Here is a 20,134-nt window from a genome sequence, read left to right as displayed (position 1 = left end):
CCCATAAGAAAAAGGGGGGTTTGGGATATAAAAATTTTATAATACAGAAAAAATGATATATATACAATGTTAGTAACAAAAGACCCCCCTGTTACTAAACTGTGGCAGGTGCGCTGATTCGCCAGTCGAAAAGGTGATGCGGGTCCGAACGCTTTATTTCAACACCTCTTATGAAAACTTCGAAAGGGAACCCACATCTCTGGCGAATCAAGCGATCTGTCACCTAAATTGGGGAAGGGAACGGGGCTAAAAAAAAAAATAAAAATAAAAAAAACGGGACAAACTTAAAAAGGGCCTAATGATCTCTATCACACACTAGTTAGGTTATGAACACAGGAGCCTAAAAAATGGTCCTAACCTTGCCTAAACCGTGACCTACTCTGGACTTTAAACGAGTCAGGGCTGACGTTCGTTTCTGTTACCCAAAATTCTTTTCCTAAGGGACATCCAAGAACCAGTCAAGACTTGCTTCTCTCACCCGACACACGCGCAACTGACACCCACCTTTCAACAAAGTCTGACAAAGAGAGTCTAACTCTCTCGGCCTTGATACGACTCCTAAAATGATAATGGAAAATTTGTATAAGGTCGAGGGGAGCGAAGTCCTCAGATCCGTAGACCACTCTCATATGTGTTTTCTAAATGACACCTCTCATTACTGCTAGCAAGGTCAAACACAATTCTTTTTTAATCCTATCCGTTGTCGGAGCCCAATTGCTACATACATTGATAGGAACCAGAGTTAACAACGATATGTTCAGTATGCAGACCGTGAGACCTGTAACAAACTCAATCAGCGGCACCACAATGTGACAGTAGACGAAGGCGTGACATAAAGTCTCGACTTCATCGCCACATCACTTGCAAATAGGCAAAACTGCCAAGCCAGCTGAGTGAAGTCTCTTACCGACCCAGAGAGCATCCAAAATTACCAGCCAGGTCAAGGATGCCTCGTCATTAGTGAGGCATCCCGACCCAGGCGCCCAAGGCCAGATTGAGCGGAGCTGCCTCTTCGTCAAAGGGAGCCCCTCACCAATAACATCCCTTATGGATCCCCTCACTAGTATCCGATATAATGCCTTTCGGGACAACAGCAGAGCATTGGAGAGGCTTTCCTTAACTCTTAGGAGGAACTTCAGCGCGCGCCGGCACTCGCGGTAGAAGGGGCATTCACCTTGGGGCAACCTGTGTGCCTCCCCCTCGGACTGGTGCACCCCTCTCAAAGCCGGAAAGTCTTTCTTGGTGTCCTCCATCCAGAGGGCACCGTTTTCCTTATCCTGTGTGCACATTCGATCGAGGTAGTAGAGCCGTAATGTGTGGAGCCGAATCTCCACGGTTGGCATACCTAGACCGCCTTCAGAAGGATGTAGGTAGCAGACATCGCAACAGACCATAGGGGCCCTTCCAAGCCATAAAAAGTTGAAAGGAGCCCTCTGCAGATAAAGCAGTGTATCTGACGGGATTGGAAGCACTGATAGACAGTAAATGAAGATTGGATAGATGTGGGTATTACACACCTCCGCTCTCCCCTTTAATGCTGCGGATCGGACTGCTTTCAGAACCTCCAACCAAATTTTCTCCAGCTGGAGGTCAGGACCAAACCAGACGCCGAGTATCTTGCAAGGCCCGTTGCTCCAACTAAAGGGTCCCTGAAGGGGCATACCCCTCCAGGCACCGATGCGCAAACCCGAAGACTTGTTGCAGTTAATTTTGGCCTCTGTTACCCTTTCATACAATCTTATTTCTACACAGACGACACTAATCTCAGCACTGCTCGTTACAAGCACAGTTACGTCGTCGGCATAGGCGGAGTACTTTACCTGGCCATCCGCACCTGGCAAAGTGATTCCGCGTAGGACCGGGTTCACCCTTAACTTGCGCAAAAACGGCTCTATTGCGAGCACGTACAGAATGGGCGATAACGGGCACCCTTGACGAATTGAACGTGAGAAACTGAAGGGTCTCGACCTCCTCCCATTTACTTCTACCATCACCGTGGGGTTAGCATAGAGAAGATGAACCCACGAGCGAAATTGCGGGCCAAAACCGTCCGCCGACAAAACAGCCCCCAAGTACCGATGGTCAACCCTATCGAAGGCTTTGGACTAATCTAAATTGATCAGCGCGGCTTCAGTCTCGACTTTTTCTATCATCAGGCGTCTCGTGTGTAAGTTATCCTGGATTGTCCTGCCCTTCACGGCACACGTTTGCTCGGGGCTAACAAGACGAGCCAGGACAATCTGCAGACGATTTGCGAGAATCTTGGCCAAAATCTTTAACTCTGCGTTAAGCATTGTTAAGGGCCTGAAATTAACTAACCCATCCCCACCATCTTTGCTTTTATGAACAAGTTTTATCACACCCATGGTAAAGTACTTGGGTATTGAGCCGTTCCTAAACTATGAGTTAAATAAAACCGTCAGCAAAGGGACAAAGATGTGCGACAACCTCAAATACACTTCGTAGGGCAGACCATCGATCCCCGGAGACCTATTAAGGCCGACCCGCTTTAAAGCTTCAATGACTTCATCCTCCGTTATGCCACCTTCGCACCTAGCCGATGGTCATGTCTATGTCCACTTTCGGGGGTTTGGTCCACGGGTTCGGCGTTGCAGCTACGACGTTCTCCGTCTCCATGTTGATGACGACAGGTGTTTGGCTCGCAGAAGCGGCCATAGCCGGACCGTTTTAAAAAACGGTGAAAAAGTAAAAAAAACTGTTAAGAATAACAGTAAAGCAGTAGGGGGCGGGGATGGTCGTGTGGAAAAATAAAATCCGACTCGGTGAAGAAGAAGAAAATGACAGAGAGAAGAGAATTCACTTACAGTATAATGCGCAGTACAAAAGACTTCTGGGATTAATGGGGTATGATCCCGCATAGTCAGGAGATTCTATTTATAAACAATGCTGCTGGGAACTGACGAATCGAATTAATTCCCGTTTTGCAACCAATCAGAATCAGAATTGCTCCATAAATATTAAACCTTTCTGTAGCAATTTCGCATAAACTTTTTCCGTCTCAACACGGGAAGAATCATGTGCTCTGTGGATTCCAACTCGAGAACTGTCTACTGCAAACTAGTCAACTCCCAGGACTTGTAGAACAACGAACCATAAGAAACTGCTCTGTCTACTGCAAACCAGTCACCTCTCAGGACTTGTGTAGAACAACGAACCATCGGAAACTGTTCTGAAACTAAACATGGCTTACACTTCTAGACGTGTTTTGCATAATTCTTTATGTAAGATTCTAGTATATTCCTTGCTTGAATGAATGAGAAACTTTCGGCGTAACATTTTATATAATCTTGAAAAATAAATATTTGCTTTTTTAAATTTAAAAGCAGGGACATAGAAAAATAATTAAATTTAAAAAATGGTAAAAATGATACAAAAGGTCGCGATAGGAATGTACAGATTCACGCCTAGAGGGAATAAAAAAGGAAACCAGCACCCCTACCTCTTCTGAACTACCCAACGTCATTTACAGACAGCCTTTCAACTGTCTAACATTTGGGTTTCGGTATAACACATGTTCACAGAACTTCCGTTCGTTGCAAATTTGTCAAAAGCAAAATCTCTCGCTTTTGGGAGTTAATTAAGTAATTTTTTGTACAAAAAAGATTTTTTTTTAAATTCAATATCTTAGGACTTTACTTTACTAATTATCTTTGAAATAGATCCAGAAAACTAATATGTATCTTTCAAAGGATTTTTACAATGAATTTATTTAACTTGAAAATTTAGTTGAAATTGTCAGCCGTGAAAACATTCTTCATTATAACTCTCTCTCTCTCTCTCTCTCTCTCTCTCTCTCTTGTACAAGTATTTTTTTTCCTTTTAGGAATTAACTTTAATCTTTTGAATACAATAAAAAAAAAAGTAGTCGGAAAAAAGAATTATGATAAACCGGCTTTCAAAACTATGTCCCCCTATATTTTCCCACCATTTTTGCCCGTACCTATCACAAAAAAAAAAAAACGTATCCGATACATAAAAAAGCGAAGGAACTAATTTGTCTCGACACCGCTTCCGCTAGTGCTCCGCAGAAAATTAGGAAGTACGTTAGATGATTAGTACTGTGGTTTGTGTCTTGTTTTACGCAGATATAAAAAAATAAAATTAAATTTAAATTTAAAAAAAAAAAAAGGCTATGAGAGTTATCTCCCTTTAACACGTTATCTCCCTTATTTGTAACTCTTGTTTTTCCACGTGCAAAAGTCGAAGATGCAAAAAGATATCCAAGGTATTAAATTTTGCTCTTTTCTTTCTAAAAGAATATTTTTTGTAAACAAAAAAAAAGAAAATATTTTAGTATTTAAGTTTATTATTCATTTTGGTTTGTTATCTCATTTTTTTTCTGTAATACTCTTTAGGTTTTTTTTTTGTTATTTTTTGTTCTCATCTAACAGTTTAAAAACTATCGGGACTGAAACCTCGAAAAACGTGCTTTCACCAAAATAAAAACATTTTGTTTTGTTTTGTTTTTTGTAACGGTGCTTCTGCAGATTACTGCCCGTGATATTTTTTTATTTGTTTATTTATTTTGAGACTGGGTTTCAAGTTAAATTCAATTCTTACTGTATCTTTTGTTTATTAAATTGTGATGTTTATTAAAATTGTCACTTATGGCGGCAATTAAAATTTGTTATATATTTGTTTTGTGACAACTTTTTCGAATCTGTGTGAAGTAAAACAAACCCGAAAAGTAACTTATCTTGCCTTTGATAACATTTATTTGTTATATATTTGTTTTTTGACAACTTTTTCGGATCTATGTGTACAGTAATACAAACCACAAAAAAACATATAATAAAACTTTAATTAAACTTGAAAATACGATTTAAAAAATAGCGCAGATCACTCTCTGCACTAGCACCAAAAAAATCTTTTTAAATACCAAAACTTTTCGGTACTAGTGCACTTTGCACTCATTGGGCGTTGAATTCCATGGCGGCCAGCATATTCATTTAATATGCGCTCCCTTAGTAAAGGCTAACTCATGCACACGTAACCTTTTTTATTTATTTACTTACTTACGTTGGCTTGACTTTTTTCATGAATCTATATCTAGTGGCCCAAAAGTAGGTTTACAGTTATTTAGTATTTGAAATTCTTTAACTAGGTTATTTGAAAAAATTCATATAGTTTAAATATTTATTTGAAATTCGACACCAGAACAGCGGGAAATTCATTATACATGTTAACATAAAAACAAATAATTTAATCTCTCAGATGCTCGAAATGTCCTTCAACATTGCAACATTCTTCAAATCTCTCCAGGACATTCTGACACAGTGCGACGTAAATCCCGATCTTCATCAATTTCTCTGAATGCGACATGAATGTAATCTTTTAAATCATTTATTGTTTTGGGTTTCTTCTCATAAACCTTGTTCTTTGTATATCTGTGTGTGTGTCTGTGTACATTTCCCTACGCAATAACTCTGTCAATTTTTAGTCTAAATTTGATATACAGGGTACTGAGATTTGGGAAAATCTATGTTATTGGTTTTCGGCCAGAAATTTGGCTGTTAAGGGGTCAAAGTTCAACGATTTGACCTTTGAGAACTCTACCAAACTCCTCCGCCAATTTTGGGTCTAAACACTTGAAATTTTAGATATAGGTTCCTTGGGCATGGATCTAACTTAATAACTTGATTTGAGCCCAAAACAAATGTTAAGGGGTTATAATAGTTAAAAAAAAAAAAAATTGCCGCTGCGGTATCTACCAAATTACTCAGACAATTTCTTGTCTAAACATTTGAAATTATACATAAAGGGTATTCAGAGATAGGGCAAGTTTTTTAATCGGTTTGGGTCGAAGAGCTACCAATATATAAATGTATGTATGTTTGCATGTCTGCCTAAAACTTTCGGGAGAGGCGACTGATTTTCACAAGATCAGTATCGTTTTGAAGCTCGATCTTTCAGACGACAACGAGAAATTGGCTAAAAACATTAATTTCTTCACCTTCAATTGGGAACTTTTCTACAGGGAGGGGTCATTTTTTTTTCGCAGATATTGTCGAAAGTCATCCCCTCTTTTCGATTGTCTAGCCTTAATTTAAACCTACGTCATTTCCGGTTTGCCGGTGGTCGTAACAGCAAAGACGTCACGTTTTTTTCCCCCATTCTTTTCCTCCTTCGTGGTACGGGTTCGAGCCTGCCTTCCTATTACCACTTTTTTTGCTCAACATACACCTCCAAACACCCGGGCAACGCCAGGCTGAAATGCTAGTATTAAAAACAAAAAAATTATCCAGTTAGGTAGTAAAGTAACTTATCTTGATTTTAATAACATTTGTTATATTTTGTTTTAGCATCTTTTTCGAATTTATGTGTATAGTAAAACAAACCCGAAGTTTATTACAAAAACGCTTTGTTTTCGCACCATTCAACAATATATTTTTCATCCGCGAATATAAATTAAAAATATTTGTAAAAGTGAGAAATTCTGTAAATGGTTTAGTTGCTTTTTTTTTATTTTTTTATTATTTTTTTTTTTTTTTTTTTTTTTTTTTTTTTTATATTCATCAAAAAACTTAGTATTTTTTTCCTTTTGCATTCGGTACACCTCCACAAATGTTAAGAACGGCTTTCGGAATAAATACCATTTTTTTCAGGGGAGGGGTTAAAAAATATTTGCCAAATTTAACTTATATTCGTTGTCAGCATATCCAGTCGCAAATACTATTCAAGGGGGGGGGGGGTCGGTGTCGGCTGCAGAGAAGTACATTTATTTATCGCACGTAGATTTTCTGAAAACCAATAAAAGTCATTTCAAAGAAAATTGTGGAAGTGGACCTAAATGGTTTAGTTATTTTTCTTTTTAATATTCATGAAAAGAGTTAAGCCAACATAAGTAAATAAATAAATTACAAATATTTGTAAAAGCAAGAAATTATCAATAAATGGTTTAGTTACTAAGCCAAGGTAATTAAATATGTAAAAAATAAAAAATGTTATGTGAGCATGCGTTAGCCTTTACTAAGGGAGGCTTGGAGAGGCTCCATGTTTTGACAAGCTTCTGGGTTTGACCTTTACTCCTGATCTGAAATGGAACACATATATCAAATCTGTTGCCAAGGTCGCTGGAAAAATGGTGGGATCCTTCTACCGCTCCAGTAGATATCTCACTCCTGAGGCAATTCTGTATCTATATAAAAGCCAAGTACATCCAAGGATGGAGTACTGTTGCCACATCTGGGCAGGATCTGCTAGAAAGAGCTTATCCTGCCTTGACAGAGTTCAAAATAGACTTCATAGCTTAGTGGGGATGCCCTTTTCTCTTCCCTGCAACCTCTTTCCCACAGAAGAGACATTGCGAGCCTGTCTTTGTTTTATCGTTATTTCCATGACAAATGCTCGTCTGAACTCCAATCTCTGGTCCCCCCTCGCCAATCTTTCACAATAAACACCACTGTCAATCATTTTCCCCACTCTTTATCTGTGCCTAAATCAAAATGTAGGTTCCATGAACAAAGCTTCTTTCTTAGAACTGCATACCTGTGGAACTCTCTTCCATTTGCCTGCTTCCCAGCTGATTTCAACTTTTCTTCAAGTTCAACATAAACAAATTCTTGATGAACCGCTCCCTTAAATAATCCAATTTAACAAACAATATTATCCCATTGACTACTATACACTCTATAACCCTTATCCTCGAGTGACCTCCGGGCCTTGATAAGTGGTGACTCCAATGTAAAAAAAAAAAAAAAAGTAAGGGAGCGACTATTAAATTAATATATGGCCACCATGGAATTCAATGCCCAAGAAATACTCACTTATTGATTCATGCTGAAATAATGTTAGAAAGCCATTCTTAACATGGGGTTAGAAGGGTGTTTTGTACCTATTCTGTACTTTAACCTTTCAATAAAAAAATAAAAAATCTAAAACTTTAATTAAACTTTAAAATACTATTTAAAACATAGCGCGGGTCAATAATGCACTAGCACCAACTTTCCAAACACAAACCCGACGAAAAATATATTTGCTTACAAATTCAAAGAAACAAAACTTTTATAATCCCCCAAAAAAACGCTTGCCCATAAAAAATAAATAAAAACAGTAAAATTTATGAATTTATTACGATAGTTTTTTTTTTTTTTGTTTGTTTTTTTTTACTTCCGTTAGCTCTGTATATTCCGGTGGTTTTCATCATTTGCTGGGCGTTGCTGAGTGAGACTTGCAGGAAAAACGAAATTTTAACTGCAGAAGTACCAAAGCAACATTACATACTTAATTGTCATGTTGGAAATAATAATATATCTAAAAATTACGAAAATTCATTGAGTAGAACAATTACTATTGAGCTTTTAGTAAAAAAAAAAAAAAAAAAATTTAAAAAAATCGATCGCTATAGACAACAAATATTGCAGCCATGACACAAAAAATCTAAAATATTCCTTTTAGAGTTATGTCCCCTGTGTGTAGATTCTTACCATCTACTTTATAACGTCTAAGAAAAATGTGGCTTTATCCAATTTTTCGTAAAAATTACTTTTAACTATAAATAAATTTCTACTCGATGATTTGTAATTTTTGGATATATTACTATTTTCGACATGACAATTAAGTACATAATATTGTTTTTGTTTAAAACGATATATTTTTTTTTAATGGATCTGTCAGCTATATCTTAACAAGTAGCAAAAAGTCTTTATGATGTATATACCAGTCACGAAACGAAGATGATGAGATATTCTAAAAATCATTTGATAAATTCTTATTTTCTTTCCACCTTAACACTCAACCTTAAAATTGACGACTTGAAACGTTTTCGGGTATGCTGAAAACGAATATCACATTCAGATTTGGCACAGACAAGAAGTTTTCTGGATATTAAAACAATTTATTTCCAATGCATTACTTAATAAATGTCAGTGGCATTCGCCATTCTTAGCATGGGCAGGTGATATTTTGTAACGCACATGAACATTAGTACTTTTCAGCTTGAAAAAACATGGCTGCCAGTGAAAGCATAATGAATTGCATTGGATAATGAAGATCTTAATATCCAGAAAAATACTTGCCTACCTCAAATTTAAATGTGATATTCGTTTTCAGCATACTCGAAAACCTCAGTCGTCAATTTAACGGTGAATATTGAATTGCAGTTAAAGTAAATTTTAATAAATTAAATGAAAATACAGTTTTAAAAAAATCCCCCCTCCCCATGTTAAGAATGGGTTTCTAAATAATATTGTTTCAACACTGTCTGTATCCTGCATAAGTACTTTTGTAATTTTTTTAAGCATTTTCTGAAATCTGCAAAAAAAAAAAAAAAAAAAAACTAAATGATGATATCACCTGAAACAGTTTCTTCATAAATTTGAATAAAAAATACTGTGGCTTGGTTTACTATAGACAGTTACAAAAAAGTGATGAAAATATAACACGTAAATGTTATCAAAGCTAAGATAAGTGTCTATCTAACTGGATAAGGGTTTTAGTGATAGCGATTTTTTTTTTTTTTTTTTTTTTTTTTTTTTTTTGTCTAATGTTATGTGAGAAAGAAAAAAAATGTGTCCGCGATTTGACTTTTACATGTTTCAAGTCTCGACAATAACTTAAAAATAAACAAAATACTAATAAAAACCCATATAATAAATGTTACTGTTACATTTATTAGGTACGTTTCTAACAGTATTTTGTTTAGTTTAGATTTTTTAAGTCATTATCAAGACTTCAAAGATGGCAAAAATGGAATGTGCAAAGGGCGGGACATATAGTCAGTACTAGAAATTGCTGAAGTAGTTTGCAATATTAAAATAACGAAAAAATATTGAATTTCAAGTAAAACAAATGGTACCTATGGAATTGTCTTGTCTCAAATAGTAACATATCCAACAATTATGAAAAACAATAAGGTAGAAAAATAATTATTCATAAAAAACGGTTTCGTAGTTACATGCTGAGGTGGACATATTGGGTCACTGAACGGAAACAAAAGGGGAATTAACTCAGTTGGAACAATTTGTAGCAGACAACATTTATCCAGAAAATAAAATTAAGTATATATATATATATATATATATATATATATATATATATATATATAGCCAGTAGAGTTTAGTTTCCTAGAAGTACATCCAATGAAACAACATGTGTCTACCAAAATAGTGCTCAATGAGTGAACAGAGCAGGTGTATTAATTTTATTTATACAAACATTAATGGCTACATACTTTCGACGGTAATTCTTGGCCTGAAGACGTAATCCCCCAACGTGGGTGATTACAGAAACATGTATGCACATATGTAGCCATTAATGTTTGTATAAATAAAATTAATATATATATATATTTGTGAATTTTTTTAAACTCTTTTTTAAAATTTAAATGAGAAATTTGAAAACTTTGAAGTGTTGAAAACAATGATCATTTTATTTACTTTTTGTTGTTGTAAGTCCAATATTTCGCTAAAAACAGCTTCATCAGAGGGTAGGGAGTCCAGTCCGTGATTTTTTTTTTTCCCCCCATTTTTTTTTCATTTTGGTGTTAAGGAGGAGATAACTTCTCGGAGTAGAAGAGAAATATACGTGCTGTTCCGGTGATTTCACATGTGTTTTGCTCCGGCTTCAAGCTGGAAATTTAAAGTAAAAGATATATAACACACTTTTAGAAGACGCTTATTTTGAATAAAATTTAAATGAGAAATTTGAAAAATTTGAAATGTCGGAAATAATGATAAAATCATTTTTAGGTTTTTTTATTGTTGTAAGTCCAATATTTTGCTAAAAATGTGTGATCATCTTTTACTTTTTTTTTTTTTAACTGTTTTCAAAACTTATCGGAATTACTTTTCCGAAGTATTATGCACCATAGTACCAAATTAGTACTACTGCATGATTTAATGTCTTCTATTCACAACTAGTTAGACTAATCTTATCTCTTTTGGTTTATTTTTTAAAGTTCTATGCATTATAGTAATTACTATCAACAAATGTTGATTGACTCACATTTGGTATAATAATAAATTAGCAGCACATATTTCAATTTTTTATTTATTTATTTTTTTTTTTCAGGATTGATCTCCAAATTAACCCATCAAGTTAATGAAGGTAACAGAGCGGCTTGCAAAAAATGTGGTTATGGTACGTTTTCTTTAAATCTTTTGATATTTTATTTCCTCCTCCACTGAGAACCGATAAATATGATTTTCCAAGCAATGCAATACTCAAACTTAAGAAATTGTCCGTACTATTTGAGAGGTGCTTGCTGTGGCTTTTTATTTATGGGTTGATACTCGGTGCTGTACAATGGGGCCCTATATAGACAGACTGACAGTTTTTTAGCTAGTGCATTAGTGGCAGATTTGAGTAAAGGGGTCCCATTGTTTTAGTTTCAAAACGTATTGAGTTAAAAATGTCGCAGAATGCAACGCAGCTAAGTAACAGGAGAAAAAAGTCATGGGGTTACGTCGGAGAAGTAAATGGAGATGAACATTTGTGCTGAGCTCAACTTGTAAAAACGAGAGTTGGCAAGATTTGTGACCAGATTCACGTTAATGAATAAGATTTGTAAGAGAGCAAGACAGTCTGGCTTTGGGTAGAACAGATCACACAGTCTGTAAGTAACAATGGCAGATGCAGTCGTTTCCTAAGAATGGTGAAACTCGCATTGTGATTGAAATGTGGCAAGAATTCAATACGCTCATCTCTTTAAGATGAGAAACTAATTGGCAACCCATCTTTGACCCAGAACTGCAGAAATAAACTCACTTTATCCAGAAAAAACACAAGACTTGTGTTCATTTATTGCTGTGTTATGAAAGACTGTTATTGCTTCCAAATTTTCTTTGACTGACCTACAATTTAAGGATTCCATGCTTCTACAGTCGTTTATCCAGCTTGGAAAATGATAATCATCTAACCTCATTGGGGAAAGAAATATAAAATATAAAAAGATAGACAACGGGGTTGTTATAGGAAAATGAGTTATGAATAATGGCAATACATATTTAACCCTTTGTGACCTAGTTGAACTAATTCGTTCAGTCGTAAATAAATGAATATAGTGGCATGAATAAACTGTGAATCAAACGCGCTACTTCAGATAGGATAAGAATGCTGAGTCTTATAACTGTATCCTCAGTAATTACTGCCTTCAATAGTTGTTTTCTCACCACGTTTTTGGCCAGCTAATCTTCTGGCCTGCTTTGGGTAGGATTGAAACTGCTACTTCAGACAATGCTTACCTGGAACTGTAGAGACTCAGCCCCTCTATCCACTGCACCTAATTATTAAGCTTCATGTCAATAGATTAAAAAACAAAAAAATTATATGAAGGCGATTGTTATTTGGAGGAGTGTTTATTCGATGTTCATTTGTATCCATGAGACTTATCTTTTTTTTTTTTTTTTTTTTTTTTTTTTTTTCAACTTCCATTTTGAAAGGTGTTTTTTTTTTTCCAGGTTTCATTATCAAATTTTAAGCAACAAAGTTTTTTTTTATATTCTTCAGACTACTGTTCTCATCTTGAATGTTATTCCTACAACATTTATGGTCAATGTAACCTCTGACCTGTGTGTATCTTGTCGAACTCTGGAAGGACTCGTGGCGTAGTGGATAAAGTACTTGGTAAAATTCAGTTGTAAGTTACATTCTCAGTGCAATTCAAACTACAATTGTGAATTACTTAAGACTTCTACCCAGTCATAGCTGACAGAATGAAAGCTCGCTGTCCCCGTAGATTAAATGAAGGCTTCCGTTCAGAATCCTATGCAGATTGCCCGAGTTTGACAGAAAGATTCCAAACAATACGAATTATCAATCTTCATCCCCAAAATTCATAAATTTAATACATTTATTTTATTTATTAATTTTTTTCAGCTGGCCATTTGACATTCCAGTGCAGAAATTTCATAAAAGCCGATCCAAGGAAAGATGTCTTGTTGGACGTGAGCAGTACAAGTTCAGAGAGTGAGGAGGATGTGGAGGAGTTTATTTCTCCACTGGTTCAGCTGCGGCAAGCGGAACATGAAAGCAAAGAGAAGTCTGGAAAGAAATCCAAACACGAAATTCGCACAAAAAAGAGCAAAAAGAAAGAAAAGTGAGTTTGAATTCTTTATTCCTGGTGTTTATTTGCACATCAGACTGTTTGTTCGTCTTGTGTCTTTCGATGTCACCATTGGCTCGTTGGATTCCTCCTCTACACTTGTGAAACTGGGTTGGTTGGTTTTGTTTTATAGCATATCAACCCTTTTCAGGTTATTTAATGCCAAATCCAGTGATTTTGAAAGAAAAATAATTTGTTAATATGTTTTTTTTTTTTTTGTTTTTTTTTTTTTTTCAAGTCGGTTTCTATTTAAACTAAAGTTGGGACCCTAACAGGTACTACCACTCCAGGTCAGAGTAGACCTGGGAGCAATGGCAATTAAAGGGTGGCTCCACACTCCCCAAAGCCCACAAGCTGGGGCCTCACCATCGGATATAGTTCAAGGTCATATCCAGGACTGTGAAACTGGAGGAGGTGCAGTTGAACAATGTATATAAGATGTAGGTCTATGTGATTACCATAGTTAAACAATGTTGAGCCTGGTTAGTATCCAGAGAGGTGATTTGTTTGGAATACTAAGTATGAATATCAGTTATTAAAAGTAAAACACCTTGATATATAAATGAGTATGAGCGTTGTTGTTGTTGGCAACTGTCTATCTCAGGAGACGATTGTGTAGCAGTGGAGCTATTTAGCCTGGGCAGGGGGATATGGGAGGATAGTTGTTGCCCATGCAGCAGTCTCCACCCTCTCCTCAAAGCTAGAGGATCCAAGGGAAAGATGGTCGATACAGCTTGGCTCTAACTGCGCTGCAGTAGTTGCCGGTGATGACAATATAAAGTCAGTCCACCTTAGGGACTCCATCTCCAGATTTTATGTTGGGGTTTACTCCCTTAGTCTTTCCTTTGATGGCGTGATCCTGCAAGGCAGCGGAGGTTTTGAATCAGAATTGCTTTCTCCTAGGTGAGCTACCATCCAAAGTTGACGAACCCCACCTGCCCAAAGTGACTGGTTTTAAGGCACCAGTGAACCACCTTTGCTCCTTCTCCCAGTTAGTATAAACAGTTTTACCGGGCTTAAAGGACTTATTAAAGAGGGAAAAGAAGCAAGTATTCATCAAAAGTTGCTGCATAACTGAGGTTGTAATACTAAAAATATTAGGGGGAGGGGGCGGCATGTATCGTTCCATTCTGCTGTAATGGCTTCTCTGTACTGATTAGCGGAAAGTTGATGGTGTATTTCTGGTACGCAACAAGTCTGTCCTTAACTACTTGTCTACCTACGGAGGCAGTGTTAGATACAAAATTGGCTTTTAATGTGGAGAAAATCCAGCACTATAAAAAGAACTGTGGATTAGGAGACATTTTTTTTTTTTTAAATCGGGGATGTGAGATAGAAGACAGATCGCAAAAGGTAGAAAGATAAAAGTTTAAATATAAAAATGGTGCATGCACGTTTTTAGTCTTGGTTATAGTCAGCTAACATACTTCCTAACTTCCAGCATGGCACTACCAGACACGGTGACATAGCAAATCAGTTCCTTCATTTCTATTATTCTTGAGTATTTATATTGTGAAGCAATTTATCGAAATAAAATATAAGAAGGACTTTTTCAAAAAAGTATACAATAAAAATTAACAAAATTATAACGATAAAAATAACACTTTCTTTATTAAATAGTTAGTTATTGAAAAAAATCTTTAAAGTAAGTTTTAAAAAAAAATAAATAAAACTAATTTCAATAATTGGTTTCCCGACAAAGGAGTTATTGGACTTAGTATTTCACTCCTGTTCATATGTTCATATTTTTCTCAATAACCACACATTGGATTTTTTAAAAAATTTGCACAAACATTAGTCATGATGAAAGTCAAATTTTTCTAGAACAGATTTTCCAGGATAACTCTGGTTGTCCCCTCTAGGGGACATTATAGGAGTAAAATTGCCCAAAAATCGTTTGTTTGTTCGCACTTTTCTCAATAACCACTCTTTGAATTTTTAAAAAATTTTGCACAGACATTAGTCATAATGAAAGTAAATTTTTCGTGGAGTGGGACTCTGCATGCTCATCTTGTTTTTAATTAAAATAAGACCAAAACTTTTCAGTGATTATTAAATAAAAAAAAAAAAAAAAGATGGAAAAAAAAAAAAAAAAAGATGGAAAAAAAAAAAAAAAAAAAAATGGAAAAAAAAAAAGCGTACATGCACAGGGGAAATAGGCATGAGAGAAAAAAAGTGAAAGAACTGATTTGCCTTGTCACCACTTTTGGTAGTCCTACACCACAAGTTAGGAAGTATGTTAGCTGACTATAACCATAACCTCTTCTGTTTTGTTTTTATAGTTCCAAGCAATACTGGAAAAACTTGCTAATTACCAAATAAAAAGCAACATGGTTGTTCTCCCTTCAAAGTAATCTCTCTCCCCCCCCCCCAACTCCCTCTCTCTCTGTGTCTAGTGGACTTTTTTCATCTTTCTATGCACTTCTCAGCTCCATCTTTATGGCTAACTTGATGAACTCTACATGACTGAAACAGATCTCCTTGATAATGTGGGGAAGTTGGGGAGAGAGATGTCAGTTGGGGTAAGATCAGGTAAACATAGAGGTTGTTCCTTAATAGCAGTGTGTTTTTCAGCTAGGAACTTCCGAATGCTCATGGCATCGTGAGCAGGTGCATTGTCCTGGTGAACAAGGAAAATGTACAGATTTTATATCCTCCCAATATATCATGTAAGATGATGACAGAATCTGCTCATCCCTCTTTCTCCCACAGCTCCCACAGCACCATCAATCCTATTACTGTGCAGTTAAATGCTTACTGGAATCCACTCTTGGGTGTCTTCGGTCTCTTTGTACAGGTGTTTCTCATAGATCCTGATATGAGAATAATTCACATTTGAAGTAAACTCTGGCCCAAATGTTTGAAAAAAAAAAAAAAATGGTGTGCAGTTTTCTCAAGTTATCTAACATGTTTTCCCAAGTTGCAGACGAGGGCACTCGCTCTATTAATAAAAGGCAGCTTTGGAAAAAAAAAAAAAAAAAAAGGAATTTAACAATGAGGAACTGATAAAAAATACAACATGGCTAATATATAAGTTGACCTTTTCCCTCTAAAAAAATAATGCCACCCAGCAATTTGTTTTTAAAAAATTCACAATTGTTCTTTCCATGCTTATTCAGTTTTTACCTCAATATGAAAAACTGCTCCTAAAAAGAAAATCAGAATGCTACAAAAATGTTATGTACTTACTTGTTAGGTTTAAAACAGATAAAAAATTACGGAAATTCATCAGATTTTTTTTTTTTTTTTTCGAACAAATAACACATTTTAATGTCTTATCCATGAAATTCTACGACCAAGGGACATAATTCAACACACAGTCATAATAATAACAACACCGGCTGGAAAGCATTTATAAAATCAAATTTGATTTTATTTCATGAAAAAAAATACTAGATTAATTTGCATAAACTTTGATATACAGCCATGTTTCAACCAAGCAGATAAGTATTTAAAGGTTTTCTGCAATTTTCATTTCTTAATATTGTGGTACAACTGGATAAGCTCCATTCTTTCTGTAATCTGATGATGATAAAGAGATTGGTGAACATTTATGACTGAAACTTGTTTGATACGTCAGATGTAAACTGAAGTTTATTTGTATGATATGTGGTTGGATTGCTATAGGAATTGTGACTAGGAGCCATTGACGGAAGAGTCACCTTTATGTAACAGAGCGTGTATGAGTGCATGTGAGAAAATATTAGCAGCAGCAGCCATTAAAGTATGTATGCAAATTAACAAGTTTGCGTCACAAGAAAAGCAGAAAAAAATACAGCAAAGGAAGTGATAGGGCGCTTTCTGTTTTTTTTTTTCTTTTTGCTTGTGTGTGGTGAGAGAAAAAAATGCACAATGTGGCAAGGAGCAGAGGTAAGCAAGTTGCATGCCACGTGAGATGAACGTGTGAATATGAGGGCTTTAAAGTGTTGGCTGGTGGTGAGGAGACAAAGACTTTTTATAAGTGTGTGTAAAAAGACTTTGGAAATATAATGAAATGCGTTGTTTTGGAAGAACCACAAATAAATACATTTCATTTGTAATTTAATTTAGTCAGTTTTTTTTTTGTTTTTTTTTTCTCTTTTTTCTTTTTTTCTCTTTTTCTCTTTTCTTTTTCTTTCTTTTTTCTCTTTTTTTTCTCTTTTTTCTCTTTTTTCTCTTTTCTTTTTCTCTTTTTTCTCTTTTCTTTTTCTCTTTTTTCTCTTTTCTTTTTCTCTTTTTTCTCTTTCTCTTTTTTCTTTTTCTCTTTTTTCTTTTTTTCTTTTTCTCTTTTTTCTTTTTCTCTTTTTTTTCTTTTTCTCTTTTTTCTTTTTCTCTTTTTTTTCTTTTTCTCTTTTTTCTTTTATCTCTTTCTTTTTTCTATTTTTTCTATTTCTTTTTTCTATTTTTTCTATTCTTTCTTTTCTATTTTTTTTTCTTTCTTTTTTTCTCTTTCTTTTTTCTCTCTTTCCTTTTTCTCCCTCCGTCCCTCCCTTCTCTCTCATTCTCTCTCAGGCATACATTCTGTTTATTAGCAGTAATAAAACTAATAATAAATCTCGACTGAAATAGTTAATTATAGTCGAAAGCAAATATCTAGTATAATACTAATTAGAACGAACCTAAAGAGAGGAAAAGGAAGCCATAGAGGGGGGGAAAAGGAAGCCATAGAGGGGGGGAAAAGGAAGCCATAGAGGGGGGGAAAAAAAGGCTAAAGAAGAGGAAAAGAAAACTAAATTAAAAGATAAGGCTATAGAGGGGAAAAATAAAGCAACAAAATGGAAAATAAAGAAGGGAAAGAGAAAAATAAAGCTAAAGAACGGAAAGAAAGAAAGCTAAAGAAGATGAAATAAGGCTAAAGAGGAAAGAAAGAAAAATGCTAAAGATGGAAAAATAAAGCTAAAGAGAGGAAAGAAAGAGATAAAAAAGCTAAAGAGGGAAAAATAAAGCTAATGAGAGGAAAAAGAGATAAAAAAAAGCTAAAGAGGGAAAAATAAAGCTAAAGAGAGGAAAGAAAGAGATTTAAAAAAAAGCTAAAGAGGGAAAAATAAAGCTAAAGGGAGGAAAGAAAGAGATAAAAAAAGGCTAAAGAGAGGAAAAGAGATTTAAAAAAAAAAAAGCTAAAGAGGGAAAAATAAAGCTAATGAGAGGAAAGAAAGAGATAAAAAAAAGCTAAAGAGGGAAAAATAAAGCTAAAGAGAGGAAAGAAAGAGATAAAAAAAAGCTAAATAGGGAAAAATAAAGCTAAAGGGAGGAAAGAAAGCGAAAATATGAAATGCATTGTTTTGAAAGAACCACAAATAAATTTGTTTCATTTGTACTTAAAAAAAAAAATGTTGAGTTGGATTTTTATTTCTTTTCTTTTTTGCTATGAAATATCAGACAACATGGAAGGTTTGAAGTGTAATGACAGTTAAAAAGTGATGGCCACATTACACCTATGCTTATCTGTCTCTTTTTTTTTTTTTTTTTTAACTTTTTCCTTTTTTCTTTTCTTCATTTTTTTTGCTCCGGAGTAAAAAGGACGAAAGGCTACTCGAGAAATAAGAGTTAAAAAATGTTAGGTGACCAATTATTTACGAGGACAACTCAACAAGAATTTGTTTACATTGGACTTAAAAGAAGTGGCCACTTGAGAATAAGGGTTAATGGGTATACATTAGTCAATGTGATTATAGCGTAGTAAACATAAGTAGTGTAAATTCTGTAAATTGGATTACTAAGGGGGACGGTTCATCAAGAACTTGTTTACATTGGACTTGAAGGCAATCAGATTGTAGTCAGCTGAAAAGCAGGCAATCGAAAGAGTTCCACAGGCGTGCAGTTCTAAGAAAGCTTTTTTCATTGAATCTGGATTTACGTTTAAGCACAGATAAAGAGTGCGGAAAATTATTGATAGTGGTTTTGACTAGACGAGTGTTTTTCGTGAAAGTTTGGCGAGGGGGGGCATAGATTGAAGTTCAGATGAGCACTTGCCATGAAAATAAGGATAAAGTAGAGACATGCTCGCAACGTCTCTTCTGTGGAAAGAGGTTGCAAGGAAGAGAAAAGGGCATCCCCCACTAAGCTACAAAGTCTATTTTGAACTCTGTCAAGGCAGGATAAGCTGCTTTTAGTAGCTCCTGCCCAGATGTGGCAACAGTACTCCATCGTTGGCAGGTAGAGGATTGCATTGAGTTGTATATTTATGTTGTGTTTGTTAATTTCATTTTTCTTTTTTTTTTTTTTTTTTTTTTTTTTTTTTTTTTTTTTTTTTTTTACAGGAAAACCCGATCAAGATCTCCAGTGAAAGATAAACACTCGAAAAAGAAAAGACGTCACCAGAGTTCTTCTACTGACAGCCGCTCAAGCAGATCGTTTGACTCTGATGGTGAGTCCATGTCAGAGGGCAAGAAAGACGATGGACAAAAACATAAAAGAGAGAAGATAACCTCGAAAAGCAAGAAACGGCATCACCAAGCCGACAGTAGCAGTGGTGAAGACGGCAGAAAGAATCACAAGAAAAAACATAAGAGTAAGAAAAAATCTTCCAACTCGGACTCAGAGTCCGACTCCGACCCCAAAAAGTCGAATCACAGCAGCAAAAAGAAAAAAAAGAGCATAGACTCAAAATCAGAAGAATCGTCGCAGAAAAGGCGACACCCGAAAAAAAGCAAGAAATATCACAAAACAAAACATCGGCATCGTTCAGACACCGAAAACAGCAATTGACGAGAAAAGACGAATAATTTTTATCATTTCATTTTTCTTTGAATCTCAGACTGGTATCCCCATCGTGTTTGTTTGTATCGCATTTATCCTCTCATCAAACACGTTTTATCATTCTTTGGTTTCTTTTTTTTTTTTTTTTTTTTTTTGTAGTCACAAATTTCCAATCATAGAATGATTTTTATAGACTCTTCCACCCTTTAAAAAAAAACAGACATCTGGTTTAGTAGCATTATACAGGGTGGAACAATAAAGTTGTCCCCCCTAAAGAAAACAACACTACAACTTTATTTTAAAATTTTTATCAAAAAAAATCAATTCGGGTAACTTGATTATGTTGTAGAACTGACATCTATTCAATGTAGCCGCATTGAGCCTCAATCACCA

The 20,134-nt window shown here is 35.2% G+C and overlaps 1 protein-coding gene across 1 annotated transcript; it reads left to right on the top strand.

Moving 5' to 3' along the window:
- The first annotated feature begins 4,096 nt into the window (after positions 1-4,096).
- LOC145261211 (uncharacterized) lies at positions 4,097-19,889 on the top strand. The gene is made up of 4 exons (XM_080119555.1): positions 4,097-4,246; positions 11,032-11,100; positions 12,838-13,057; positions 19,303-19,889. Exons 1-4 carry the CDS (start codon positions 4,228-4,230, stop codon positions 19,748-19,750), a joined length of 756 nt encoding a protein of 251 aa, XP_079975681.1. The 5' UTR covers positions 4,097-4,227; the 3' UTR covers positions 19,751-19,889.
- The last annotated feature ends 245 nt before the right edge of the window (positions 19,890-20,134 follow it).

Source organism: Euprymna scolopes, chromosome 37 (genome assembly GCF_053919585.1).
Source record: "Euprymna scolopes isolate OS-2025 chromosome 37, ASM5391958v1, whole genome shotgun sequence".
Classification (NCBI taxonomy): Eukaryota; Metazoa; Mollusca; class Cephalopoda; order Sepiida; family Sepiolidae; genus Euprymna; species Euprymna scolopes.
Note: the sequence above shows the minus strand (reverse complement) of the source record. Positions and strands in the feature narration are given on the sequence as shown.

Bases quoted from the DNA above. Each gene is read 5' to 3' on its own strand.
- LOC145261211 (XM_080119555.1), top strand. The intron at 11,101-12,837 runs GTACGTTTTCTT...AATTTTTTTCAG, and splicing joins TTGCAAAAAATGTGGTTATG to CTGGCCATTTGACATTCCAG. The intron at 13,058-19,302 runs GTGAGTTTGAAT...TTTTTTTTACAG, and splicing joins AAGAGCAAAAAGAAAGAAAA to GAAAACCCGATCAAGATCTC.